The 20,704-nt window shown below is 48.2% G+C and overlaps 1 protein-coding gene across 2 annotated transcripts in view; it reads right to left on the bottom strand.

The window, feature by feature from the left end:
- SLC22A18 (solute carrier family 22 member 18) overlaps window positions 1-20,704 on the bottom strand; it is a 96,606-nt gene that overhangs the window by 52,869 nt on the left and 23,033 nt on the right. For both annotated transcript variants that reach the window (XM_053393689.1, XM_053393680.1), the window contains exons 2-5: window positions 16,187-16,405; window positions 14,682-14,779; window positions 13,369-13,514; window positions 12,781-12,913 (exon numbers count right to left, since the gene is read on the bottom strand). In XM_053393689.1, the coding sequence (XP_053249664.1) occupies window positions 12,781-12,913; window positions 13,369-13,514; window positions 14,682-14,779; window positions 16,187-16,369 (560 nt within the window). In that variant the 5' untranslated portion in view covers window positions 16,370-16,405. The remainder of the gene's footprint in view (window positions 1-12,780; window positions 12,914-13,368; window positions 13,515-14,681; window positions 14,780-16,186; window positions 16,406-20,704) is intronic.

The following is a 20,704-nucleotide window of genomic DNA, read 5'->3' on the forward strand; positions in this document are numbered from 1 at the left end:
AGGCACTCCTGTCTTCCACTGCCTCTCGCAGTTTGGTCAAACTCATGCTGGTAGCTTCGAGAACACTGTCCAACCATCTCATCCTCTGTCGTCCCCTTCTCCTTGTGCCCTCCATCTTTCCCAGCATCAAGGTCTTTTCCAGCAAATCTTCTCTTCTCATGAGGTGGCCAAAGTATTCCAAAGTATTCTCTACAATTCTATAATTATTCTATCAGTTGTTATTGGTGGGGTTTATGGTTTGACGGTTTTCTTATCAGATAGTTGTATTAAGTATTTTGGTTTGATTTGATTGTAACCTGCTCTGTGGTTGCTTTAGTAATGAAGAGTAGGCTAGTAATGTTTTAAGTGCTATTGCACTCAGGTTCTGCTTGTGGGCTACCCAGAGGCATCTGCTTGGCCACTGTGAGAACAGAGTGCTGGATTAAATGGGCCTGATCCACCAGGTACTCTCTGTCTCTGTCTCTATGATGTTAAGTTTGGGGAGGGACGTGCTCACCATAATCTCTAGGGTCAGTAAAGAGATAAAATTTGAGCACACTCATAAATTCATGCAAATTCAAAAACAAGCAAAGTTTGGTCCATTAACAACTAGGCCAAGGGCTCTTCCATTCCACTTAGGATCTCAAGCCCAGGCAGCTTCACATGGCTAGCTGGGGAGAAGCCAAGCTGTTAATATGACAAAAGGGGTTGATGGCCCATCTAAGAGGAATCCTTGGGTCTGGGAAGACAGGAGGTTCCCAAAGGTGGCAGGGTGTGTGAGAGAGGTGACAGGGAAAGAGTGTCTTTAGCAAGGCGTGCAGAGAACAAGGGGGAGAAGAAAAGACAAGAGTTCCATCTTTGGTCAGGCTGGATGAAGGGAAGCTGGGAAAGATGCCCTCGAGTACAGGGCTGAATTGCTGCTGTGAACAAGCCACTCTTGAGATGACCATGCTGTAAGATCTGGACTCCCTCCATCTAAATTCAGATGTAAATATGTGAATAAATCATATTTCTTAAAGCTATGACGGCCTCTGCCGTATATTCAATTCACCAAAGGAACACAGACCCTGGGTGAGCACTTGGAACCCTGAAATCTTGCCACAGCTCGGCAGAGATTGGGGGTAGAACACAACTACACACACACACACAGAGAGAGAGAGAGAGAGAGAGAGAGAGAGAGAGAGAGAGAGAGAGAGAGAGAGAGAGATACACACATGTACCAGGGTGCAGGTAGGCCTTCTGGGATAAATGATCCGGAGAAGGGTGTAATCTTCAGCAGGCAACAGTCATCTACCAAAATTCCTCTACAGTTTAAGAACAGTCTGGCCCCATCCCATGGGAACCAGAGCTTCCAAAATGCCTTGTCATAGAGAACAAAGGATTTTTTTGTGTCCTGGGTCACCCATGCAAACTGCTTGGCTAATCAGCATAACCATTCTAGGCTGAGAAATACCAGCATTTATACAGTAACACAGAGAAAGAGAGATTTCTCAAGCCAGAATGGGTAAATTGTCTAGAAGCAGAGCAGAGAGCTCTAGCCTTTTGCCCTGTTCCAGCCGTGGTCCAAGCTTAACCCCTTTAAACACCCACAGATTTTCCATTCCACCAACGTGATGGAGAAAGAAGGAATTTCGTGATAATTCTCTGGAGCCGATACTGCTAAGTTGCAAGCAATAAACATGGAGAAAGAACGGCCTTTTGTAAGCAAGTAAGACTGGCACCCCATTTCATCTAATTAATAACCAGTATCACTGGTAGGGTGGAAAAGCTCTTAAACCTATTGTCCGAGCCAGTATGGTGGTACAGAACATCCCAGCTGCTCAGGGATCAAAGCTGCCAGCAGTAGAAGCCTCCAAGTCTAGCACCCATCCGTACCTAGATAGTTGTCAGTTTGGCTTGGATCCAAACCTTTTATGGGTACCATGGAAGAAGCACATGTGTGGGGCAGGCTAAGGACACTTTACTTTGTCATTTTTTGCCCACCTATTAATCTTCACAGGGATGTGGGTGACGCTGTGCGTTAAACCACAGAGCCTAGGGCTTGCCAATCAGAAGGTTGGCGGTTCAAATCCCTGTGACGGGGTGAGCTCCCGTTGCTCGGTCCCTGCTCCTGCCAACCTAGCAGTTTGAAAGCACATCAAAGTGCAAGTAGATAAATAGGTACCACTCCAGCGGGAAGGTAAACGGCATTTCCGTGCGCTGTTCTGGTTCATCAGAAGCGGCTTAGTCATGCTGGCCACATGACCCAGAAGCTGTACGGCGGCTCCCTCAGCCAATAAAGCGAGATGAGCTCCACAACCCCAGAGTCGGTCACGACTGGACCTAATGGTCAGGGGTCCCTTTACCTTTTTATTAATCTTCACACATCTCCCATAAATACATGCTTGATGTTACATGGGTAAGGCAGAGGAGGAATGAACGAGAGTGCAGAAGTGGGTGCTGAGGATGTGCCCAGAGGTTTGGGAGGTGATGATCTATATGTTAGGGAGGGGTTGAATGGGTTATCAGAGAAGAGGTCTGCCTCAGTAATATTGGATACCCTGACCGCCATGGGAAAGCTGCCTGACTTGCCTCCACCTCCTCTGGAGAGGCACCTGAGGCTAAAATGAACAGTGAGCTGGCTGTGTCAACTCTGCCTCCATTGCCAAGGATGCTGTGCTGGCATCAGCAGACCTTGTAGACCCAGTCTACTTGTAGCACTGCCTGCTTGGTTGCCCAGTCCTGTGACTTGGGGAAACAACCACACAAATTACTGTGCCTGCCCCATCCTTCAAAAAGGGGGCCCAGGAGGCGCATCAAGTATTGGGACAATGACTTAGCCTAGCTATGCATCTTAGACCTCTGCTGTCACTTCTGAACCATGTAACCTGTAACCTGATCTAAGTTTGGGCACTGGGTGTGGGTTGGGGGAAGCAACAAGGACTTCTCTTAAGACAAAAGTGAGTGCACCACTCTCAGGTGCTCGGCAGCCGGCCTCCCTCGCTAGCCCGCTTCAAAGCATTTAGAATTTAGTGCAAGTGGCATGAACGTCAGGCACAAAATGGCTGTCATGGGGTGAGTGGCAGGGTGCAAAATGAATACGGGAGTGGCGCAACACAAAATGGCTGCCACATCTAAGAGAGCAGAAAAAGCAACAGGAATGCAAAATGGTGTGCGCATGCCACTCACCCTGGGGTGCAGCGTGGATTTCTGAGGGGATATTTACTGAGATGTTTTGCAGGTGCCATAGTACTGGTGAGTGAAGTGGCATGAGAAACGTTAAATGGGAAGAGAAACACCCACATGCCACTCACAGGCACCTTGTCACAACAAAGTGAGCTCAACTCTCCACCCACCAATATTCTAAAGGGATTCGGGAGAGTCCTCAGAAAGAGGCAGAGAAATGGAAGCTTATTTCGCAGGCGGAAATAAGCTTCAAGAAAATAGAGGACAGGTTTTGCCAGTGCAGACTGTCCTAAAATTCACTACCTCTGAAGGACCAAGGACATAGGTCTAAGAACCAAACAAAAATTTTATCCTCTTCTGCATTTAAAGCACAAGTATGTCAATGCCACACACACTTGACTAATAGTGACAAGAAAACGCAAAGTGGGCAGAAAACCCGAGGGACATTCTTTCCCTATGGCATCACAGCAAACAAACAGAAAAACCATTCCAGGACAGTAAAGCATGAATGCATAACAGAAAGCTGGTGGGACTTTATAGGAAATTATGCAACAATTAACACAAATGGGCCATTTTTAAAACAAAACTTTGGAATGTGTTAAGAGGAGGGCACGAAGTTTGGCCAATCCCGTGGTTTCCTTCGCAGGAACTCCAGTCTCCTCCGCCAGAGCCCTGCCAACAGCAAGGCCATCCCCATTTGCGTGTGTGGATGGATCTGCTCCCCCCCCCAACAAAATGGGACAGTCTGCACATTAAATAACTCTGCATGCACATTGGAGCACTCAGAGAGCTTGTTCAGAAGACACTGCAGACCTGCCCTTAATATAAGAAATGCAGGACTTCAAATGTGACTAGCTACCTTTGGCGAAGCAAGGCTGCAATCCTATGCATTCTTCCTGGGAGAAAGCCCCATTCAATACAATGAGATTTATATCTGGCTGAGCATGTAGAGGACTGCAGTGTAACACAACACTGTCACAGGAGAGGGTAGTCTAGGAAGAACATTTATTTGCAAGCTCCCATTTTTAAAAGCCACAAATGTCACTCATAAAGTCCTTCTCAAGGCAATTTGCTTTTATGCAGTCAGTGGCTGACGCCACATTCACACCATATATTCAAAGCACTGTGATCCCACTTTAACTTACCGCCAAGAGACCTGGGAACTGTAGTTTGCTCAGGGTGCTGAGAGGTGTTAGGAGTTCCCCTCGCAGAGCTGCAATTCCCAGAGTTCCCTGTGAAGAGGGAACAATAGGAGACCCGGAAAGAGTGGTTTAGCTAACATCTCTCAGCGCCCTTAAACAACTACAGCTCCCAAGATTCTTTGGGAGAAGCCATGACTGTTAAATTAGGGCTGCCCTATGTCCAGATTTTCCCGGACATTACTGGGATTTCAAAGGTGTCATTTATGTCTGGGGGGAATCTTTGAAAGGTGGTGCTTTGTCCTGGGTATTAGGTAATTGAAAAATTGTTGGGTTTGTCTAAAAAGAAGCTTTCGGAGTGTCCTGGTTTTTACTTTTTGAAATATGGCAACCTTAGTTAAATGTATGGTCTGAATGTGTCCCAATTGTGTTTCTGCATTTTTTCTTATTGTGTTGCTTTGTTTTATTTTGTCTTACTTATGGCTGTATGTCATCTGTTCGCTGCAGAAAGGACACTTAATATATTTTTGGGGAGTGAGAAGCATCTCCCACTCTGATTCTGCCCATCTTTCTCTCTTCTTTTCAACCCTACTACATAAAACCAGTTCTTTTTTCTTAAAAAAAAATGTTCAGGGGTACTCTCATTTTGACTCAAGAAAACCATCATGCACACGTGTCCTTTTTTTGTTCTCATTACTGTGTAAAATACCACTGATTTTGTGTGTGTGTGTCACAAACTTCCAGAACTTTTTGGGTTCCTCCCCACCACCACCGACAAATCCCCACAACAAGCCTTGATGGTACTATTTCTCTCCTTCTTCCCAAGACATTTGCACCATCTAGTGGACATTAAATCAAAGCATCCTAAATGGCATTTTGGTTGGTCCTCAGCTGTGGCTGTTTCTTGACAGTGAGAGTGGTAAAGGTTTTCTCTTCAGGGTGGCCAGATGAAAAGGGAGATGGGGCTCTTTCTTGCTCCTTTAAAAGTTGAGTGAAAGGGGGGACTTTTAGCAGATTTGGTTGGGAGAAGAGTTGCAGGGCAGTGGGCAGAACACCTGCTTTGTATGCACAAAGTCCCAGATTCAATCCCTAATGACTCCAGGTAGGGCTGGAAGAAGTTCCTGCCTGACACCCTGGGGAGCTGCTGCCAGTCAGTTTAGACAGTACTGAGCCAGATGAAGGAGCAGCTGGACTCACAAAGAGGCAGCTTCCTATGTTCCTGTCTAAAGCCCCATAGAGGGAATTGCAGGGGCAAGAAGGGTAGTGGAGTGTCAGGGAACTGCCATCAGGGCCGGAGGGAGAGAGTGGGCTCCAGAGGGACTCCAGAGAGCGCCTCGGGGTGGGGAGAGGCAGCCCATCTTCTGGGGAAGGGGATCAGCGTAGCACCAGTGGAGAAGGGGGGCAGATGGGGGAATCGGCGAGGCGGTCCCATGACTCCTTGCCGGGGACCAGCGGGGAGAGTAAGGGTCCTCCGCTGCCCACACCCTCCTTGCGCAGAAGGCTTCCGCGCAGGGAGAGTAGGCGGAGACTAGGCGTCAAAGAGCTTCTTTGCTGGAAGAAGTTCAAGAAATGCCCACTGATGGATTCTGCCAGCGATTGAGACAGCCACGGGCGAGTGGCTGTCCGGACAGAAAAGGTTCACTCAGGCAACCCAGCCAGGTGTGGCGCCGGTTTACGCACGAGCAACCCCTAGAACCATTACAGCAATCCGTCAGTCACTGACGTTGCTTGTGCGCAGCCCCGGAGAGGCAGCACGATGAGCCAAACAGGGACAGCCAGAGAGACGGAGCAACAAGCCGTGGTGCGAGGTCTGATCGAGAGGAACCGAGACCTGGAGGCTCATGTAGCTACCCTGACGGCGCGGCTGGAGGAGAGACGGGCTCAGGATGCACAGGTCAGAACCACCCCCATCGCAAGGAAGGTACCGGGACTGGTACACAAGTTTGGGGAAAAGCCCCAAGACTACAATGCCTTCCGAACGGAAGTTCAGTACGCTTTGGAATTGCAGAAAAATGACTTTGCTGATGATGGGAGAGGGTGGCTTACATTGTGGGACATCTGCAGGATGGGGCGCGCGAATGGATCAGGCTCCTAATGGCGACGCAGAATGATGCCTTGAAGGACCTTAAGAAATTCTACCAGGCAATGGACGCGATGTTCTCCAGCGAGGTTGAGCAAAACGTAACACGGCGGGAACTGATGGGGTGCAAGCAGGGGGGCCAGTCCTTCAGAAACTACTGGTCGCGTTTTGTGATGTTAGTCCACAGGCTCGGGTGGGATCTGGACTCTGAACCGATACAAATGTTGTTTGAGGCGGGTTTATCCCCCGAAGTGAAAGACGAGTTGTCCCGAGCGCCCCGGCCGCGGTCGATGGATGAACTCACAAAGGCTGTGCTTGCGATCTGCGTACGCCAGGAAGCGCGGGCTCAGGAGAAGCGGGAGATAAGAGGGGAGCGTTTCCATGACAACCGCATTCCTGAGATGCCGAAGGAGCCTTCCCAGGCGGCGGAGCCGATGGAAATTGATGGCGCGCGCGCGCACGAAGTTTCAAATGCTGGTGAAGGGCGGAAAAGGGAGGGAAAGGAGTGGAAAACTACCAAGAAGTGTTTCCTCTGTCAACGACCGGGACATTTTGCTAAGGTCTGCCCTCAACGAAAAGCCTGGCAAGGCATGGTGGGGGCTGCAGGCCACGACGAGAAGGGGGAGGAAGGGCAGGTGCAGGGAAACGACAACGCCTGGCTGCCAACCAGCAGGGGCAGCAGCCAGGCCAGCGACCAATAGAAGTGCCCCAGCCTGACCCCCCAAGGCAACTATAGCCATAGAAGTGGTGCTAGAACTCCCGAATGGGCACCCCGTCAAGGTGAAGGGACTGCTAGATTCGGGCAGCTCGTGTAATTTCTTCAGCAGAGACTTCGCTCTGGAGCACCAACTCCACCTGTTACCACTAGATTTTCCCTTGCAGATGACCACCATCGATGGCAGGGAACTTCTGGGAGGGGAAGTGACACACCAGATACCGCCAATGCGAATGAGGGTCTCCAGGCACACGGAAACCATTGCCTTTCACGTGGCCACGCTGGCAGGACTCCCAATAATACTGGGAATGAGCTGGCTGGCAATACATGATCCAGTAGTGTCATGGCATCAGCGGTCAGTCACCTTTGGGTCAGCTTACTGCTTAGAACACTGTCTGGGAGGGAAGGAACCAAGAATGACGGTGGCCAGGGTGGCGGGGCTGGCCTTGGAACAAAAAAAGGAGGTGCCACCACAATATGCTGACTTGTAGGAGGTCTTCAGCGAGAGGGAGGCAGATAGACTACCCCCCCACAGGCCCTTTGACTGCCAAATCAACCTACTCCCAAGAGCTCAGTTGCCGGTGGGTAAGCTGTATGCCATGTCCGACCGGGAGATGCAGGAGTTGCGGCAGTTTATTGACAAGAACCTGAAGAGAGGGTTCATAAGGGAATCAAAGGCGGTGGGGGTGTTCTTTGTGGACAAAAAGGAGACCAATCAGCCCAGGCTAGTTGTAGATTACCGGGCCCTGAACCTGGTGTCAGAACCCGTGACTTTCCCAATGCCCAGGATTGACGACATTTTAACACGTGTGAGGCAGGGGAAGATTTTTACCAAGCTGGACCTCAGGGGAGCATACAATTTGATTAGGATAAGGGAGGGGGACGAATGGAAAACAACCATGTTCACCCCCTGGGGGCTTTTGAGTACTTAGTCATGCCATTTGGATTACAATCGGGGTCCGCCTGCTTTCAAGCCTTCATGCACCATGTGTTGGGGCCCTTGCTGTACAAGAATTGCGTAGCCTTTCTGGATGGCGTCTTAATCTATTCGGACAATGAGAAGCAACACGTCAGAGACGTCAGGGAGATGCTACAGTGATTGCAGAAGCATCAGTTGTGGGTCAAGCTGGAAAAATGCCAATTCCACGCCAGGGTGGTCGAGTTCCTGGGGTACAAGTTGTCAGACAAAGGCCTAGCTATGGACCCAGGCAAGGTGAAGGCAGTGCTGGAATGGAAAGCCCCCAAAAACCGAAAAGATGTGCAGAGGTTCCTAGGCTTCAGCAACTTCTACAGGAAGTTCATAAAGAACTTCGCTCACTTGACAGCGCCCATAACGGACTGTCTTAGTAGCAAGAAGAAGTTTGCGTGGACAGAGAGTGCACAGCAATCCTTTGAAAGGCTGAAGAAGGCGTTCGCCTTGGAAGAGCAGCTCCTGCACATGGATCTGGAGAAGCCCATGAGACTGGAGACGGACGCGTCCAACCGAGCCATTGGAGCGGTCCTTTTGCAGCCCGGGGCCAAGCAGAGCTGGAGGCCGTGTGCCTTTTTCTCAAGGAAGCTGAGCAAGTCAGAGCAAAACTACACAGTGTATGACTGAGAACTGCTTGCGATCTATGCAGCATTTCGGCAATGGAGACATCTATTGATAAGGGGCGCGGCACAAGATCCAGGTCCGAACTGACCACAAGAACTTGGAATACTGGCGGACCGCGCGAGTGCTCAACCAGAGACAGATTCGGTGGGCCCAGGAGTTCGCCAAGTTTTCCTTCGAGGTCAGATACGTGCCGGGAGAGGTAAACGTAAGGGCAAATGCTCTCTCCCGGAAACCGGAGTGCATGGAAGGAGAGGGACTGCCACAGACCAGACACGTGTTCCCCGAGGACCGGTGGGTGTTTGGGGGAGCGTTGGTTGGGAAACGAGAACTGGCAGGGCTTACTAGAGACGATGCGTTCGCTCAGACGAAAATCAGGGAACTCCGAGACGGAAGGGAAGACAATGGTGGGTTTGAAGAAAAGGAAGGGCTACTGTACTATAAGGGGGCACTGTATGTACCGGGGGAGACCTTGAGGGGGAAGGTACTTAAACAACTCCACGACAACCCAACAGCTGGTGACTTTGGACAGCACAAGACCATGCTGCTTGTCACCAGGCAGTTCTGGTGGCCAAAGGTGAGGGAAGACGTACGAGAATATGTACGAGGGTGCGACCGATGCCAGGGGGCTAAGGGGGAGAGGGCTGCGCCCGCAGGGTTACTGGAACCCTTACCTACACCGGGAAGGCCCTGGGAGGTGGTGTCCATTGATTTTATGACAGATCTGCCCAAGTCAAGGGGGAAGACAGCAGTCATGGTAGTAGTCGATCTACTGACAAAAATGTGCCATTTCGTAGCTTGCTCACATGCGACAACGGCAGAGGAGACAGCCAGGCTGTTTGTGGATCACATTTTTAGACTGCATGGGGCTCCCTTGAGGGTAATCTCGGATCACGGGAAACAATTTACTTCCCGGTTCTGGAGGAAGCTCATGAGCTTGTTACAGGTCGAGATGAGTTTCTCGACGGCGAGGCACCCAGAGACCAACAGAGAAGCAGAAAGAGCGAATGGTATACTCCAACAATACCTACGCTGCTACGTCAGCGAGAGACAGAACGACTGGGTAGAGAAATTAGCTTTGGCTGAATTTGCGTACAATAATGCTGAACATGTGTCCACGGGAATGAGCCCTTTCATGGCCAATTATGGGTGTCACCCCAGAGCCTTCCTGGGGAGGGGGGAGGAAGGATGGAGTGTACCTGCGGCTGAGCAATTCGTGGAGGAAATGGAGGCCTTGCACCAGCAACTCAGGATGAACTCGGAGCGGGCCAAGGAAGTTTACAAGAGGCAGGCGGACAGGCACCGTAGGGAGGGGGAGGCCATACGGGTGGGAGTCCAGGTGTGGTTGTCAACCCAAGGGTTACTCCTAAAGGGAGGGTGCAAGAAGTTGCAGCCGAGGCGGCTGGGGCCTTTTGAGGTAATACAGCAGGTGAACCCAGTGGCATTCAAACTCAAGTTGCCTGACAGCATGAAGATACATCCGGTGTTCCATAGGTCCCTACTTTCACCGTACAGGAAGGGGCGGGAATTTCCGGGGCGGGAGGGAGGAGTCACCACCCACCCGCGGGTAGAGGAGAGGGAACACTGTAACCAAGCCATGGAAATACTTGATTCAAGGTGGCGAGGTCGCCAGGTGGAGTACTTGGTAGCTTGGGAGGGAGAACCCAGGTCAGAAAACACGTGGGTCCCCGCTGAAGCAATCAATGACGGGCATCTGGTGGAAGAATTCCACAGTTTGTTCCCAGATAAGCCAAAACCACTAGCTAGATTCTGGGAGGAAGAATTTGGACCCACAGACGGCGAAGGGGACTTTGTAGGTTTTCCTGCCTCCGAAGAGGAGGGAGGGGAGGTGTCCGAGGGAGAAGAATCAGACTGGGAGGTTCAACCTGCGGGAAGAGATCCGAGCGGATGGGAGGCTGGTTTTGAATCCTCAGAGGATGATGACAGCTCCTTCAGGGGATTCCCCGCATCGTCGGCTGAGGAGAGAGAGGAGGTTGTCTCGGAAAATCGTGCCGGGGTGGAGGGGGTCCTGGGGAGGAGGTGGATGTCAGGGAACTGCCATCAGGGCCGGAGGGAGAGAGCGGGCTCCAGAGGGACTCCAGAGAGCGCCTCGGGATGGGGAGAGGCAGCCCATCTTCTGGGGAAGGGGATCAGCGTAGCACCAGTGGAGAAGGGGGGCAGATGGGGGAATTGGTGAGGCGGTCCCATGACTCCTTGCCGGGGACCAGCGGGGAGAGTAAGGGTCCTCCGCTGCCCACACCCTCCTTGCGCAGAAGGCTTCCGCGCAGGGAGAGTAGGCGGAGACTAGGCGTCAAAGAGCTACTTTGCTGGAAGAAGTTCAAGAAACGCCCACTGACGGATTCTGCCAGCGATTGAGACAGCCACGGGCAAGTGGCTGTCCGGACAGAAAAGGTTCACTCAGGCAACCCAGCCAGGTGTGGCGCCGGTTTACGCACGAGCAACCCCTAGAACCATTACATGGAGGATCATCTGTTTTGAAGCAGAATGACTGAAAACCAGTGTGCTGTTTATTATTATTAATTATTATTATTTATTAAATTGTTATATATATATGAAAATACATAATAAAAGCAAGACCAAAGACAGCCCAATAATTATAAAAGAGCACTATTTATTTCCCACTACCATGTAACTTGCTGTAAGGTAAAAGGTAAAAGGTAAAGGACCCCTGGACGGTTAAGTCCAGTCAAAGGTGACTATGAGATTGTGGGGCTCATATCGCTTTTCAGGCCGAGGGAGCCAGCATGTGTCCATAGACAGCTTTTTGGGTCATGTGGCCAGCATGAGTAAACCGCTTCTGGCACAATGGAACACCGTGACGGAAGCCAGAGAGCACAGAAATGCCTTCTACCTTCCTGCCACAGCGGTACCTATTTATCTACTTGCACTGGTGTGCTTCAAACTGCTAGGTTGGCAGCAGCTGGGACAGAGCAACGAGAGCTCACCCCATTGTGGGGATTCAAACCGCTGACCTTCTAATCAGCAAGCCCAAGAGGCTCAGTTTAGACCACAGCGCCACCCGCACATGGAAAGGTAGCAGTTTGAACCTCTCGTCCTTTTTAAAAGGAAAGGTGCTCATCCTGTCACAGGGAAGAAGGAACACACAGTCTTCACACATTATTTTTTTTTTTTAAAGACACAAACAAACCTAAATGCTCAAGAAACAGGACAGTGGGGTATTTTCCCTTTCCAGCCCCCTAAAAAATATAAGATGGTTGATAGCTGAAGCATCATTGATGCACAGCCAAAGAACACAAAACCAACAAGGGGGGGAATTATGGCTGTGAAACAGTGCCATCTAATGGACAAATATGTTCACACTTTGCCTCCAGAGATTTAAAGCCAGATGAGCCCCATTTTGCCTGCTCTGGACTTTGATTTAAATTATTCCAAGATTTCTGTTTCCAGACTCTCCATATACTCTTTGTCTACACTTATTTCAAACCAAAATTATTTCGCCATAAATTATACACATAGTCCAACAATATAAAATTATACGTTCAATTCTGCTTTTCAATTAATATTTGTGATGAGAGTGCATAGTTGTAACATGTGTTGGGGTGAAATAAGTTTGCTCAGCTGCCTTACACACTACAGTGGTACATTGGTTTATGAACTTAATCCGTTCCTGAAGTCCGTTCTTAAACCAAATCTGTTCTTAAACCGAGGCACGCTTTCCCTAATGAGGCCTCCCGCCACCAGTGCCCTTCCACCGTTCGGCTTCCATTCTTAGACTGAGGTAAAGTTCGCAAACCAGGACACTACTTCTGGTTTTGCGGCGTTTGTAAACTGAATAGTCCGTAAACAGGGCTGTTCTTAAACTGAGGTACCACTGTATTGGATCATAATGGGCACCAACCACATACACCTTAAATCTGTAGTGTAGAAAACCATCATGAGATATACAGAAATCTATGATAATAATAGCCCTGCCATTGCACGCTTACTCAGAAGTAAGTTCCACTGGCTGTGTGCATACTGCTATGTGAGATTACCTCAGAACCTCAATTTTTGGCAATTCAAAGGAGAACAATACATCCCTTTAAAAGTAGGACATTGCGGTTAACTGAAACAAGACATGACCACTCACCCAAATTTTGAGGTTAAGGTGCCACCCAAGGAAGCTCCAACGATCATTCCTACCCCAAAACATAGTCCAAGCTTTCCTAAAGCATCAGCACGTTCGTCAGCGGTGGTCAAATCTGTTATCACCATTTGAGCACCTATTTAAAAAATGGAGGGGAAACTCAGGTTAATCGTGTACCATCTAAAGTCTTTGCTCTTCCTTTTAAAAATATGATAATGAGCATTTCAGGGGCAGACTTCTTGGGTGAATATCATGATGAACCATGGATTCGTTACACCCCCAAATCTATAGCTTGACAAGTTTTATGAATGTGGGTGCTTTAGTTCATGAGGGAGGTGCTGCAAGAAGATTGGTCTGTGGCCATTTCGTAAAATGGCTTCTTACCACAGATGTATGCGAACCTGCCCGAGAGGCGAAAAACTTCCTCTCATCCCCTGCCTTGGGAGATCAACTCCAGATTGCTCCCAGTATCGACAGGACCTTAACCCACATCGTCCATATGTGCACGAGCAGCAGTTTCTTAGTTTGACTCTGGGAGCCAAAGCCCTTGAGTTGACCCATGCTAACGTTTGCATCATCTAATAACATCACCTGGTAGTCCATGCATGAAGACAGAGGGGACCCTGGACAGAAAGAGCAGAGGGACACTGGTGGATACAGACAGGAGCAAGAAGAACAGAGATCCAGCCACGTATGAGATGGCCAAGGCAGTCTTGGCTCCAAACTGGTCAGCAAACCTGGCATAGAAAGAGATGCAGCATCTTCAGAAACAGAACAGGGTGTGCAGCAATAAAAGCAAAACTCCACTAAACTGTAGAAGTTCTTCCAGCCTTTTAAGATAAACACAGATCCTAGGGAAGGTTGGCTGTTCAATAGGACTGATGAGGAGTGCCTGGGTGGGGCTGGGCCAAGTCACACTGTGTGGATCCTCCAGCGCCTTCAACTCTCCCTCCCTCCCACATCTGCTGCCTTGCCTCCTCTTCATGGCAATGGTGGCAGCAGTGCCCCTCCTCCTCCCTCCTGGTTTCCTTTGGGGGGGGGGTGTTCTGCTGTAGAGGCAGGAGAAACCTCTCCCCAACCCAGGTTCCATTTCCCCCTTTTGCTGATGCTTTAGCGGCAGCACTGCTAGTGGAGCCTCTTTCGATAGGTAGAAGTCAGCAGGTCCAGCTAGGAAGTGGGGCTGCTGGCTGGGGCCACTGGGGCCAGCACAAGGGACCACCAAGGCACTGGGGAGGTCACCCTTATTGCTCACTTCCCAGGAAAAGCTCTGCCAGTTAGCATCCACTCAAGGTAAGCTATCAGTTCCATAGGCATCCCGCCCCCCCCCCTGCAAGGCAGGAATATGCAGCTGCCCCATACAGAGATCGAACCTGCAACCTTGGTGTTATCAGCACCACACTCTAACCAGCTGAGCTATCCAGCCTCCAAATGAGAATCCTGTTAATCCGACATCACAGATATCATCCTTGTCCACGGATTGATGTATTTTGAAAGACAAGGTTTGCAATCATCTTGTCAGCATTCAAATCTATGACTTCTTACCGACCCACATTCAACATCCAATTAAAAATACAAAAGAAATGGAAATGAATGGTGGCCTTGTTGTGCAGCTTCCTCCCTCCCTTTTCTATCATTAACAGCTACTTGTGTGCATACAGCTTATTAACAGTTCCTGCATTGGCTAATATCCAGTGGCAATCAGAACATTAAAAAAAAGGGGGGGGAATATAGAGTTGGTTAGTATACAATACAGTAGTAAAAGAGCCTTTCATTCCCCTGCTGCCAGTATGGGAAATCCAGATGGCTATTTAAATTATTTCCCTGAGCTAAAAATAAAATGGTGTTATTAACTCCAAACAATTCTGACATTCCGCAGGGTTCCCAAGAATGGTTGTTATATTTACCTCCCAAAAATGGGACCTCCCAGAAGCTGAAGAACACCAAAGACTGTTTGCAAGTAGCCAAATTCAACAGCATCCATACCCAGGCTGGTTGCCAGATACTGAAAGGGGGTGAAATCAAAGAGAAAGGTGTATGTTATACTGTATTTCTGAATGACATGGAAACTATTACTTAATCATAAAATGTTGTCGAGGCCATGGTGCAATCTCTTAAATACGCATGAGCAGGACTTGTAAGGTCACCCTTCAAGCCAAAATAATGTCCTCTTAAGCCCCAAAGCAGAGGACCTCCTTTGGCCTCCTTCACTGGCTCAAAACATGCTGTCACCTAACAGAATTGCCCCCTACGGCACAGAACCACATCATGTCTTCAGTCTCACAAGCTGCTGTTCCAGCCATCAGCTTTGCTGAGTCAAGCAATTATGCTGTCCTATGAGTTTGTCCTCCAAAGAGCACTAAAACAGCACAGGACACCTGGGAGAAGTATTTGAGGGACTCTTTGGGGGGTGGGCAGTTTTAATCACAACCTGCCTGCAGCAATACATGACCCACAATGAATATATGCCCATACTATAGATGGCCTTCTCTGGGGGTACTTCTGGTGCAACTTCATTTAGATTGGCTCCTGATCCAGTTGAAGACCAAGGTCAGGCTTCCTCAACCTCAGCCCTCCAAATGTTTTTGGCCTACAACTCCCATGATCCCTAGCTAGCAGGACCAGTGGTCAGGGATTATGGGAATTGTAGTCTCAAAACATCTGGAGGGCCGAGGTTGAGGAAGCCTGACCAAGGTTGTATGAAATGCAGATACCACAAACATAATCTGTTAAGGGCTCAGCTTAGGTGTTCATTACAAGTAATTCGTGAAAAGCACCAGTGCTTTCCTTGATCACCAGTTCCCATTAGCTACTTGGCATTCTCGCACACATTTTGAGGGTACTGCTGGTTATATAACGTAGTGTGGAAGTTGCACCACTCAGGCAAAATTAAAAATAAATGAGTGCTATCCAATTAAGCCACACTGAAGAATAAATCTGCTGAAATGAATTAAGTACATTGATTTCGACAGGTCTACTCTAACGTATTTTAGAATATCCCTCTCACGCCTTGGAATGCAAAGTTTATGTCAGTAGATCAACTGAATTAGATCAAGGAACCATCATCAAACTAAACACTCTTCCTGCACAAATCCTCTTCTGTGGTAGATTCTGAAGTTAAGCATTTGATATATGTATGTCCTGCCTTTTCTCCAATGTGTTTAAGGTAGTGCACATGGTTCTCTCCCCAATCCCTTTTACCCTCGCAACAACCTTGTGAGGTAGGCTAGGCTGAGAAACAAGGACAGACACAGAGGTTCATGTCCATGTGGGGATTTTAATCAGGTTCACTTACACTTGCTTATACTGCATCAGGGAGCTGGTGTTAGATCAGGAAGTTGCTAAAGCATTTTTCCTTTAGAAAAGAAAGTAATGGGTGGAGCTAGTAAAAATCTATACTCCATATACTCACTGGAACAATCCCAAACTGCATGAACATGCAGGCCACTTCCACAACTGTAATCAGATAAGTGAGCTGAATCAGCCTTTGCTTTGAGGTCATATTTATTCTGCTGTTGTCATCCTTCTCCAAGGGCTCATCTCTCAATTTCCGTCTTTGTTGTTGCTCTCTCTCTGAAGGGATTCCTAGGTTCATGCTGCACTGGGTAAACCGTCAGGCACACACCTTAGTCTGGAGGAATACAAAAGAGAATGACCTTTCAGCTGGGAAGGAACACAAGCTCATTAACAGAGAAGGTACAAAGGTCATGCTTTTCAGTGGAGGTGGAGGGTGACAGTCAAGTCGGGGAGCATTCCTGCTGATAGGTTTGCAGCACAGAGGTGACTCAACATTGCCAGCTAGTGGCTGTGATCTAGCACTTTCCAGTGCAATTTTCTGACACTTATCAGACTTTTTGTAGTTAGGAAAGTGATAGGACAATTGCACTAAGAAGTGTGGGGTAACAACCAGTTTTGTGTGCGAATAAGCCAGTCGTCTGGAACAACTGTCACATTCTTCCACTTGCCTGTTATGACGTTCAGGATAGGTAACTGTCAAGCTGGCCTCTTTGACAGGGTCTGCTTTAGTAAAAAGAAGAAGAAGAAGAAAGAACTACAATTGAAACGACAGTGTGATTCTGTGCAAGGAAGTAAGTCCCTCTGCATTCTGTGGGGTTTGTTAATCTGGCTCTGCCAAGCCCAAGGAATCACTGGATTCTGCAAGTCCCAGAGCAACCATGATGGACTAAAATAGATGGCAGCAGTGCAACGTTCAGACTCTGAGCAAGCCCTGAGAAACACAAAAAACAAAACAAAAACTTGCTTGTGGGTCAAATTGACTTTCTGCTGAAGTGAGTGACCTTGGTACCCGTCGATAAGCAGACTGCTTTGCTGAGAGGCAGAGGAACATCCATGGTGTGGAGATAAAAAGAGGTGTCCAGAAGAGAGAGCTGCTAGGCACCCCTCTATTTATCTTTTATTTTCTATTGTTTTGTTTTCCTTCCCTCCCTCCTTGTTTCCTCCTTTCTATCTGCAGCTGTTGTGGCTCTGCTGGAGATAAAGGATGCTTGGACCTGCCTACCCACTGCATTGGATTGCTAGCTCTGGACTTGATGCTAAAACGCTCTGCAGCTCAGAATGGATAAGAAACTTAAAATGGCTCAGGAAGCTTCAGAGTCAATTGGCTGGAAGGTATTTTAGTACAGAGATGGAGTGTATATGTCGGTCACAGGGCCTGACCTCATTCCTATTCAAGTTGCTTCATTAGTTGTTCTGTCCATAATAATAATAAAAATGTCCATTTAAAAATGGTTTCTGCAGGGAAAGTTCTGGGCTAGAAAACAACAACGCTTGGACATGGAGCTTTAAAGCATAGACCTGTGCCTGGAAAAAGCAGAGCAAAACATAGTTGTGGATAAACCCTAACTCTCTCTGACCCTCCTGATTTCTCTCTGTCCTTTTTCTGCTGAGTCACTTCTGGGCAGCTGTTCCTTTTACCTGCACCTTTCCTCTGTGTCACTAAGTTTCTCCCCCTGACTGCTTTCCTCTCCCTCTTACTTAGTTCCACATATAACTGATACATCTTTCATTTCATAACTTTAAGTGAACAATTATTACAGTTAACTATATAGTTTCAAACGTCCATATGCCCCCTTGAATTTAGACATAGTCTTTTAGGCAATGGGGTTATCTGTTTTGCTTCAGGAGTTATAATTCTTTCTAGGTGGCAACCAAAAAATGTGGTGTCCAAGCAGGATTGAGATGAGTGTGAGCTGGGTTGTCTCTCATTTACTTGTACAAGAGGAGGTGGGTATTCTCTGCAGGCAGTGGGCCAACAACTGTACTGGCATCTTTTGGCTCCTGAAGTCGCCTCTCTTCTGTCTGTCCTGCTAGTCTGAGTGTGCAGGTTGGTTGCTGCGCCACAATTGCCTTTGATTCCTTCTCAAAACTTGGTCCTCTTGAGTTACCATCTCAAACGAGTGTGTGTCCAGTTGACTTTGGACCTCAGTTTTCTTCCTCTCCTTATTGTGTCACTCCACTGGCTGTATCCAAATTTGCTCGCTCACATGTAGTTTGAATAGGTCTTTAGTTGACTTGTCACAGTAGTATGCCTGTCTTAATTTCTGTTCTGCAATCAGCTCAGCTCATCTGCAGTAAGCCACGCCCATTGGTAACAAGGCATTTGTCCTTCAACCCATCATTCCCTGTGCTGGACTCCCATCCAAACCTTATGAAGATGTGTTCTGGTGGTCCAGGATATCTAGATATGCACCAGTCCTTGCTTTTCTGGCTTTGATCAAAATTCTCTGAACCATTCTGACAGCTGATTCAGCTGTTCTATTGCTCTGGAGATGTCTGATGATCAAATTCCCACTGCTTTTGGAATGTTCTGAAACTGTGGTCCGTTGTCAGAGCATATAATATCTGCTATCCCATAGTGGGCAAAATGGCACTTTAGTTTCTTTATAATTGTCTCAGATACAATATCTGGCAGTGGATCTCTCCCTGCAAAGCTGTAGTAGTAGTTTACCATGATGAGATAATCTTTCTATTCCACCCTTCATCCATAGATCCCAAGGTGGTTCACAACATGTGCTGAAGCCTGTTTGGGGCACTCAGCGATGGCCCCTGCATGATGGCTTATGGTCCAGTTGGGCATGCACTCTCTGGCCAAATGTAAGTTGATGGAAGCATTTCATGCCAAACACTACAGCCAACAGTTCTTTTTTTCAATCTGTGCAGTTTCTGATAGTGCTCTACTGGCAAATGCAACTGGCTGCTGTTTCTGTAGCAGCACAGCTCTTGGCCCTGTCTCAGATGCATCACATTGTGTAACACTAACTGGTCCCCTGGATTGTAATACCTTCATAGAGGACTCCTGGCTATGGCGTCCTTTATCTTCTCAAACGACTTTCTGACCATTCCCATTCTACCTCTTTGTGTGTTAGCTATCGGAGTGGCTCACACTAATCTGCTAGCCAAGTAGTTTGCCATTCCCAAAAAATCTTTGCATCCTTAGGTCTTGGTAACACCTGGATTGCTCTTACTTTTGCTGGGTCCACTTTCAGACCCTCTGCTGTCAACAGATGGCCAATGTATGGCACTTCCTTTAGTTGTAACCTGACTTTATTTGGGTTTTGTATTTCTTTCTCTGCACCTCTCCAAAAACAGGCTTCATTTTTTGTCACAATCTCTTGCTGCTTCCTTTCCAGTATCATCTTCTCCCACAATTAGTATGTCATAAGCAATGCTTTTGAGGCCTGGAACATTCTCTACTTTTTGATTCGGTCGATGCTGAAACACTTCAGAGGCAGGGCCCACAGCATCCACAGCCAAATATACCTGCCAAAAGGAGTTGCAAAAGAGGCAAGACAGCTTGACTCTGAGCTGAGTTCCGTATGCCAGAATCCATTTTTTCACTTCAAACACAGAGGAAACCTTGGCTCGGGGTAGGTCACTTCCTACACCATCAATGGATGTTAGTGAGTAATGGCTGCATTTTAGTGCTCTGTTCAAAGGTTTAGGATCAATACAAATATGCAGCCTTCCTGAGGGTTTGCAGAAAATAATTAGACTGCTGATCCATGCTGTACTATAATTTACTGCGGCAACCATGCCTTTAGCTTGTAGGCTGGCCAGTTCCTGGTTCAGCAGTTCTGCCAGTGCTACTGGTACCCTTCTTTGGGGAGTTCTCAATGGATCCGCATTCAACTTCCCTGCTAGATGTCCCGCTCCCTGAAAAACACCACCAAGCATCTGCAATATATTCACCATTGTCCAGGCAGCTGGTTGGCTCTCTTCACTGGTCCGTGGCACATATACTCTATTCTGATGTTGTACCTGAATGAGTTGCATGGCTTGCACTGCTTTGCTCCCCATTGATGGTCTCTCCATTCACAATAACAAATTCTAAGCAATAAAACTTATTGTTGCAAATCTTAACTCTGCACTTGCTCACTCTGGTGACATGGTTCAATGTCTGTCTTTTCATTAACCATTGTCACTGGCAGCGCATTGCAGCTTGCTTCACAATCCAGCAGAGAGCAAACCATTTTTTTTTTGTTCAACAGCATATAAGAAAAGTATAGTACGGTAGGTATCAGTCCCCTCCCCCAGTATTTCCCACGATGTAAACATCCGGATATGGTGATCCCAAAGCCAATCTTAGGATATTCTGACAGCGTTCAGACTCATCACTGTCTTCCTGCACTGTTTTCACTGTCTGGGAGGTTTCTTCACCCTCCTGCACAGGCTTTGAAAATTGTTTGGCTTGCCATGTGCTTTGCACCAGTGGCACAGCATATGTCCATGCCACCTGAGGAGGACGGGATGAAGAGGCCACCCTCCATGCAGCACAGTCCAGGTGAGGAGAGCAGTAGAGAAGCTGCCACCAACTCTCCTCCTATTCTCTGCCCCGGGTCAAACTTGACCCGGGAGCACAGCTGTGGCCAGGCGCAAGCCCCACAGCCAGAAGAGTGGGCAGCAATGTTAC

The sequence above is a fragment of the Podarcis raffonei genome, chromosome 1, assembly GCF_027172205.1.
Source record: "Podarcis raffonei isolate rPodRaf1 chromosome 1, rPodRaf1.pri, whole genome shotgun sequence".
Lineage (NCBI taxonomy): Eukaryota > Metazoa > Chordata > Lepidosauria > Squamata > Lacertidae > Podarcis > Podarcis raffonei.